General features: G+C 45.7%; 1 protein-coding gene across 1 annotated transcript; it reads right to left on the minus strand.

Annotated features, from left to right (window-relative positions):
• Nucleotides 1-5185: 5185 nt before the first annotated feature.
• LOC149851311 (uncharacterized) lies at nt 5186-7930 on the minus strand. Its single transcript, XM_090014600.1, has one exon. The coding sequence runs from the start codon at nt 7086-7088 to the stop codon at nt 5445-5447; it is 1644 nt and encodes a 547-aa protein (XP_089870726.1). The 5' UTR covers nt 7089-7930; the 3' UTR covers nt 5186-5444.
• Between the last annotated feature and the right edge of the window lie 283 nt (nt 7931-8213).

The following is an 8213-nucleotide window of genomic DNA, read 5'->3' on the forward strand; positions in this document are numbered from 1 at the left end:
GGATCAGCTCTGGAAACGTTTGATTCCAACACATGGGTGGGATTTTATAAAGTTTGAAAAATCAACCGTCTAAAATCTTTGTCAATTTTTGAGTCTCCAAACATCATTTTTTTCATCTAGAACACATGATCCAGGTGTAGATTCTTAGTAAATCGATCATGTCCAACACATTTATGGGGCCGGAACCGCATAAAAAGCACCAGAGAAGCCCAAAAACCCATTTAACAGGGGGTTTAGCATGAACCCATTACTCTCTCTCTCTCTCTCTCTCTCTCTATATATATATATATATATATATATATATATATATATATACTGTAATGTAGTATACATTCTTGTTTACAACTGCTTTCAGCATTCCTTTGATTTAGGTTTACCCTGAAAAAGAAAAATAGTCAAACAATAGAATTTAGTATATATAAATAAACATACATAAGGTGCATGTGTTTGTGTTTTTCATGCTTTCATCCATTGAAAGGTGACATAGCCTTAGGAGCCCTAAAAGGAGCAAAGTATGATACATTTGTAGAAGGTGACCGTAAAACCAAAAGTATATGAGAGTTTACCTAAACTAAAAGGTCGCAAAATCCAAATTATGATGCTAAAAAAAAATTTCCAAATGCTGTTTTTTTATGAAAAAAGTCTTTAGTGGCAAATGAAACCACTGCCAAAGACCTTGGGCAGAAACACCCTTCAACGCTAGGGCTAGTAAACTAAGAGAGCAGCTTGTAACTCAGCTCGGTTTGACTCGTTCGTGATTGGTTCATATAGTTGGTGAGCCGAGCCACGAGCAGCCTGTTTAGCTTAAATGAGTCGAGCTCGAGCGTTCAGCTCGGCTTGGCTCCACTTGATAGTGCTCATATAGATAAAATATATATATTTTTATGAATAATATATATTCTGTATAATATATAAAAGGAAGAATGCATAAAATATATATAAAAAAGAAGGATGACTAAAAATATATAAATAAAATATAAACTATTAAGTGGAATTTATAAATAGGGCATATTCAGGCTTGACTTCTGAGCCGATTTCAGCTAAACACAAACACAAGCCAAGCCACGAGCTCAATCCACTAGTAAATGAGCCAAGCCTAAACATGCTCTATTCGGTTCGTTCGGCCCGTTTACCAGCCCTATTCAATGATGAAGGGTGTTTTCCGCCCAGGTCTTTTGCGACGGGCGGACCCAAAAAATAAAAAAATACAAAATACAAAAAAATACAGAATCGGATGCATGTCCATCCGAGGGTTGGTCATTGTTTTTCATATATATATATATATAAATATAAATATAAAATGTATATTCTAAACAGTTTTACGTCCTTGTCTTAAACGTCTCAAATATTTTAAATAACATAATTCATAGTGTTTTTTCTTACTCCCAACCAGTTTTGTTTTTTATCTTTGCTTATTTACTAAAAGCCATGCTTTGGGTGGAAAAGCCAAAGTGATTTTATGGGATGGGTGAGCTGTGCTGGGGAAAGGCAAGGCAAAGATTTTCACGTGAATGAGTGCAAAACGTTTTTACCGTTGCTCCCAGGTCGACACGGATGGTTGGGGGACAAAGTTTCCATCCCCCCGTCTCAAAATTTTGCCCTCCATCCCCGCCTTCCTCCCTGCCCGGGTTTTGATTTTAACCTCCATCCCCGCCTCCATTTCTGTTTTATAACCTCCATGCCCCCGGTCCAAATGGGGCAAGTTTGGGCGTTTGGGCTGGCCTTGTTTTCCTTCGATCCACTGTCATCTCTAAAAGTATTTTAGCATTTTACTAACCGGAGATCGGAGACGGGGCAAGGCGGGGTGAGGGAAAGCATAAGTCTATCACTGCCTCCATCCCTGCACGGGTTTTGATTTTAACCTTCATCCCCGGTATGTCTTTCATCCTCGGTGCAAATGGGGTGAGGCAGGACGGGACCCCATTTTCCCTCGATCCAATGTCATTCCTAATTATATAATTTTAACAAGAAAACCAATGGGGGTCCGATTGTCTGATAGGAGCAGCTAGTGTACGTTACCTTGTGTTGGTGTGTTGGGACGTTTAAGGTTCAAAACCCAATGGTATAGTTGGACTACAACCATTTTGCCTTTCAAAAAAAGAAAAGAAAAATTAACAGAGAGCATAAAACTATGATTAGTGGAAGGGATATGATCCTTCTGATAGCTGAGTCCGGTTAACTACTTCCACTGAAAATTATGTCAGGTTGGATCCAAAAACCTTCCTGATATCAATCACCAATACTACCAACCAAGCTATCTAAGATGAATGGCGAAGCTAGGAATCTAAACTAGGGTGGGCACCCTAAGCATAGTAAAAAGGGCGCAATTGCAAGCCCTCGGTGTTACACACTCTCTCGCTACCAAGAGCAAGGCCACCAACAGACGGGACTGAATGCAGTCAAAGAGAGAGAGAGAGGTCGGGTTTCGGTGGTGCACACCCTAACCCAACTGCTAACTTGTGGGCTGTCAGGTCAGGATGGGCACTGCACCTTGACCCGACCTTTCACCGAGTTCAGGTGGGCACTGGCCACCTTGACCTGAAAACCCTTGTTGAAAGGATTTTTGGGTCAGAGTAAGCATGTGCCCACCTTAGCCTCAATCTAGCTTAGCCACTGCAAATGACCTCCCAAAATCAATATGAAACAGAGTTGATTAGCCCCCAAGGGGTTTGGCATAGTGGGGTGGGGGCCTTAGCTTCTAGACAGGCAGTCAAAGTTTGATTCTCATAGGTATCGACCCTCTGCGCAAGCCAACACATAACATAGGCCTCAAAGACAGGGGTCTTAGTTTCCGAGTTTTATGCTGCTGGCACGATGATCGTAGGTATGGCAGGATGAGCCGGCGAGACCATGCCTTCGTGCCGGGTGCAATTTCTTTGAGTTATAAATCCAAAACAAAAATATTTAAAATTTATTAAAAATAAATTTAAATATTTATATTATTATTTTAATATTTTTATTCACACATGTCTATCTCCTGATTGAAAATTGATGGATTAAGATCGATTCAGGTCAAAATCGAAATCAGCCAATCCACTCAATAGTTTTGAAAATTAATTCAGGGCCAATATATCGATAAGGACAACACCGGGGAGAAGGACTTTCGAACAATTTTGCCCAGTGTGACAAATATCGCAGGAAATTACATGAAATTTTTAAACCGTAATTTCTCATGATATTTTCAAAATATCACGATTTTTTCTTAAAAACATAAATACCATGTTTTAAATGCAATATTTATGTTTTTAATGACTATGTATATTGAAAAAGGCATGCTTTTATTTTGATTTTCTATTTGTATTTCTGCAAAAAACAAATTTTTAAAGATTTTAATTTATTTATTATTGCCTATATTTCATAAAAAAAAATGCAAATTTTCTTGGTGTTGCCGACTATAAGCTGGACCGGTGGAGCCACGATAACTTCAAAACCAAGGGGTCCCTTCGTTCGATTTGCCGACAAAGAGGTGAAAAGCTGCCAACAAAATCACCCACAGCTAAATCTCTTACCACCAACCAATCAACCAACCAACTATTTTTATCAAACCAAAAAAACACTTGTAGTGAGTCACGGGCATTCAGACAACAGCCACACAAGCTAAATTCCAAAATCACATTATTGTCAACTAGCTTTCAAACCTAAGGGCATGTTTGATGAGCTGTTCTCAGCGTTATTCAGACAAAAATCATGCTGGGAACAACGATTTTCAACAAATATTGGACACGGCGGACGGCATTTTGTGCGTCCGCCACATCCTTTATAATATGTAATTTCCGATCCACCTCCCCCCTGTTACAAAATGAACAGGAACGGAGGGAACAAAAAAAAATTGCATCGATGAGCGCACGGCACCCATCAATGCGTCTCTCTCGAGCGGAACTTCATGCTCAGGACCAGGTTTCTCTACTTCATCTTCGGCATGAGGCAGAGCGTCCAGCTCTGCCTGTGGATGGGCCTCGCTCTCCTCTCTTGGTCTCTTCTCTTCGATCACAACAAGGACAAGTGATCGCCGTGCAATCGGACGGTGCTGTCCTATGTTTCGCGAGCTTTTTTCGCATTCTTGATCGGAGCCTTGCTCTGGATGGTGAAGACGTTGCTGATGAAGGTCTTGGCTTCTTCTTTCCATTTGAAGGCTTACTTTGATTGTATCAGTATGTTTTAGAGATGCATTTGGGGCCGCCTATGATGGATTTGCAGGAGAAGGTTGGGGCTTGGGAGAGCAATGCGAAGTTAGAATGTCAAGGTGGGGCAGGGAAAGAAAGGGAAGGATGTGGCCGTGATCGATGTGGGGAAGTTGCAGAGGATGAACCAAGATAAGGTCTCGGTGTGGACGATGAAGAGTCTAGCGAATATGATCAGTAGCTCGGGGTTGTCGACGATCTCGAATGCCATTGATGAATCTGTGTCCGGAGGGGATGGTGAGAGTGATGGGCAGATCAACAGTGAGGCAGAAGCAAGAGCTGCTGCTTGCAGGATTTCCTAGAATGTTGCTAAGCCTGATTCCAAGTGAGGCTTTCTCCCAAGAAGATGGACTTTTTTTTTAGTTTCTTTTTCATTCAATTTTTTGGTTGATTTTGCCAAATGTCAATTGTGTGTTTTGATTGTAGGTTTATCGATGAAGAAGACCTTATAAGATTCTTGAGTACAGATGAGATGCAGAAAATATTTCCTCAGTTTGAAGCGGTAGCATAGTTGGGAAGGATTAAGAGGTCTTCTTTCATAAATGGAGTGGTATAACAATCATAACTTGGCAGTTTTGTTCTAGCTTGAATGAACAAAAGCCTCATATATGATTGATTTTAAAACATGTAAAATAATGGACAGATCGGGTCATACTATTCAAAATGAAGTAATTGGACCCATTATCCATGATTGTCCAAGTTGTTTTGCACATCGTTATCAAACAACAAACATTTGAAAACATAGCATTTGAGTAGGGTCCAAACAAACGTTGGACTAGGATCAGTCCTTAAAGAACGAACATAACCAATGTTATGTTCCATTCTTTTTGTTCATTTAGTCCAACCCTGGACAAGCCATCAAACATACCCTAAAGAACGTAGATGATTAATCACTAATTCACAATGCACCAACAAAAAAACAATTACAAAACTGCTCATTACTACTCACTAAACACCATCAAACCTCGATTCGAAACACCAAGGAGACAAAAAAGAGAACCATATAAAACACCCAAAAATGATTACTTACAGAAAGAAAATGATCACATCAAAAAGAAAAAAAAAATTGAATATGCACACTGCGCTAGCTAGCTATGTGCAAAGTTCCCGTAATCCTCAGGTGGGGTCACCGACACCCAAGCTCTTACGGTGCCAAAAGGAGACACCACCATACCCAGTGAGAGTCGAACCTGGGACAAAAAGTTAGCACCTTCTTCCCAAGCCTGCCACCCACTCGGACGTATTCCTGACTCTTTTGTCTAATCATTGGGCGGGGCAGATGGCGTTGAGGAGGACGTGGACGAGCATGAGGTCGACGAAATACTGGTGGCCGATCTGGCCGCCCTGCCAGCGTCTGTTGGCCGGAGCCCGGCCGTAGTGCGGCCCGTCGCTGCAGTTGTTGTCGTAGTGCCAGGGGAAGGTCATGTCGAAGGCATCCAGCAGCTTGCCGACCAGCCCCCTCCTCCGGAAACCCTCCACCACCATTCCGTTGTACACCTCCATCTTGTGGGGGTTGTGCGCCATCGCCCTCGCGTAACCGGCGACCGCCACCGTCGTCCGGTAGACCATCTCCGGTCTCCTCCTTGTGGGGTTCCCCGCCAACACGCCGTCCCAGAACTCCGCCGCGCGGGCGACGCTCTCCGCAAACTCCCTTGCGGTCCGGAAACCGACGCCATCGTGCAGACCTGAGTTCATCACCATCACGTCCGGGAGGGTATCCCCGCCCAAGTACGACCGGAGGAGGTCGCGGTACTCCGGGTGGTCCAGAGATTTCAGACCCTCGAAGTTCATCGACACGTTCGAGTGGCCGTTGAACACGCTGGTTATGTGGACCCACTGATGCGGATCGGCCGGGTTCCGGTACGTCTCGTCGAAGCGGCGGGGGACGGCATCGACGGACCAGACGCCGAGGGCGAAGTTGAGGAGGTTGCGGATGGTGTCCACGTGGTTGGAGTCCCCCCAGAAGAAGAGCCACCGGCCCGAGACGCAGCGCCATGCCCGCTCCGGTTGGAAGATACGAAACGCGCAGTGGGCCGAGTAGACCCACCCGTTGCTCTCCAGCGCGCCGAGGGCACCCTCGCACCAGGGCGACTGGCACGGGTAGTCGAGCGGGAGGCAGATGAACCGGCCCGATTCGTCGATGCCGCACGTATCGTTCCGGCCGTGGCGGGTCCATCGGCCGGACCAGGCGTCGCGCTCGAAGTCGGAGGGTTTGCACAACCGGAGCTCCGGCAGGGAAGGGGTGCGCTCTCCGGCGATGAACCGGACTGTGGCGTTCACCATCAGGCGGTCGTGGAAGAATCGGTTCGGATGGAACTTCGTCCCCTCATAGCTTCGGAAGAGGAGGCGGATGGTGAGCGCGTAGTCTCCGGGAAAGTCGGGGTGGACCTGGACGGAGAGGATGTAGGTCCCGTCGCCGTGGTCCGCCATGACCGGCCGGGATTTCCAGGACTCGCCGGAGAGGTCGACCTCGAAGAAGTCCCCTCCGGCGCACCGGGGGCTTCCGTCCTCGGCGTAGGTCCGGACGAGGAATCGGTGGATCTTTCCGGTGGGAAGCTCCGGCGACCCGGCGTCCAGCCCGGCGACGGAGACCTTCGCCGTCTTCGCCCTCTGGCACGGGTCCCTGGCCGCGCGGCCGAGCGTCTCGACGGCCCTCGCCGTGAAGTTCGGCCCGAGAGGGGCGGAGATCCACAGGACGTCGCCGGTGTCGTCTTCTGTCGGGTTCCGGTAATGGGTGAACATCGAGCCGGGGAAGCCCCGGCGGTGCATCAGCAACGCTCGGATGCCATTGTCGAAGCCGGAGCCGTCGGATATCCAGACGAGGACGATGCATATGAAGATGGCTGCCGTGAGTGTCGGAAACCGGATGGTTTTTCCGGCCGCCGGATAGAATCCCTTGCCGGACATGCTTCTCTGAGATCCTGCTGCTGGTTTTAGAGTGGACGGTCTCTTTATGTATACTCACAGTAACATTCTTACCCTGTCCCCTGAACCCAAAAATTGAAAGAGTGAGTCTGGCTTTCATATGTGGATCAATATAGCTCTACCATAGTCTCCTGAAAACTAAAGATCAAATCACATTCACAAAATAACATCACAGAGAGAGAAAAAAAGAACACGTAGCTACAAATTCTGCTGTTTGCGCAAAACCACAAAGGAATCGATTGCAATCCACCATTCACATAATCGAAGTGAAACGAAGGAAACTCTAAGCACAAGCAAAGAAGAGGATACTCTACGCACAATAATCTGGAAGCCTCATCTACATTGAAGCAAACAAGATGATATAAAAGAGAAAGAAGAAGCAAAGGGAATTGAATCTTTATGAGATTATCCGAATCCAAACGGATTCAGATAAGAAAGAAAGGATCAGAGAGATCCCCAATTCTGGAAAAAGGAGGATAATCATCAAGAACGCGAAAATGGGTTGATGGGGGATCGAGAAAACGACCCAGAATGTCCCGCAAAATAGAGCAAATGAGCAAGAAAATACGAAGAAGAAGGAGAGCAGACGGGAAGAAGCGAAAATGCAGATGGATTCTGGTGTTACCTTGTCGATGGGGGGAGGGTGATGCGAGCGGCGGTGATTGCGGCGAGGAGGAGGAGGGCCAGGAGAGGGAAGAGGCGTTGATACGATCTTTAATTCTTTATGGACCAGCAGATTGAAGAGGGAAGAGGGCCGTAAAATTAGTAAAGCGACAAGTTGGGGAGGCTACTATGTATAGTTTAAAATTAAAGTAGTTTTCTGATACAAACTCGCCTTTTTACCTCAAATTTCATGTCAGGAACTCTCTGTTTTTTTTGTTTTACTTTTCTTGAATTTTTGACAGAGACCAACGTTTGTCTGAAAACGATCATAACTAAATGGTTCGGATTCTGGTTGGATGTGATCAATACCAGATCCTACTAATCAGATGTGGATCCGGGGACAATGGACCCTCGCCCCCCTCGCCCCATTTGGACCCGGGATGAAGGGCATAAAACGGGGAATGGAGGTGGGGATGAAGGTTAAAATCTATTCCCGTGCGAGGA

The sequence above is a fragment of the Nuphar pumila genome, chromosome 1, assembly GCF_984573655.1.
Source record: "Nuphar pumila chromosome 1, dmNupPumi1.hap1.1, whole genome shotgun sequence".
In the NCBI taxonomy this organism is placed as follows: Eukaryota; Viridiplantae; Streptophyta; class Magnoliopsida; order Nymphaeales; family Nymphaeaceae; genus Nuphar; species Nuphar pumila.

What these genes read in the sequence shown, in the direction of transcription:
- LOC149851311 (XM_090014600.1), bottom strand. Translation starts at nt 7,088, where the DNA reads ATGTCCGGCAAGGGATTCTATCCGGCGGCCGGAAAAACCATCCGGTTT.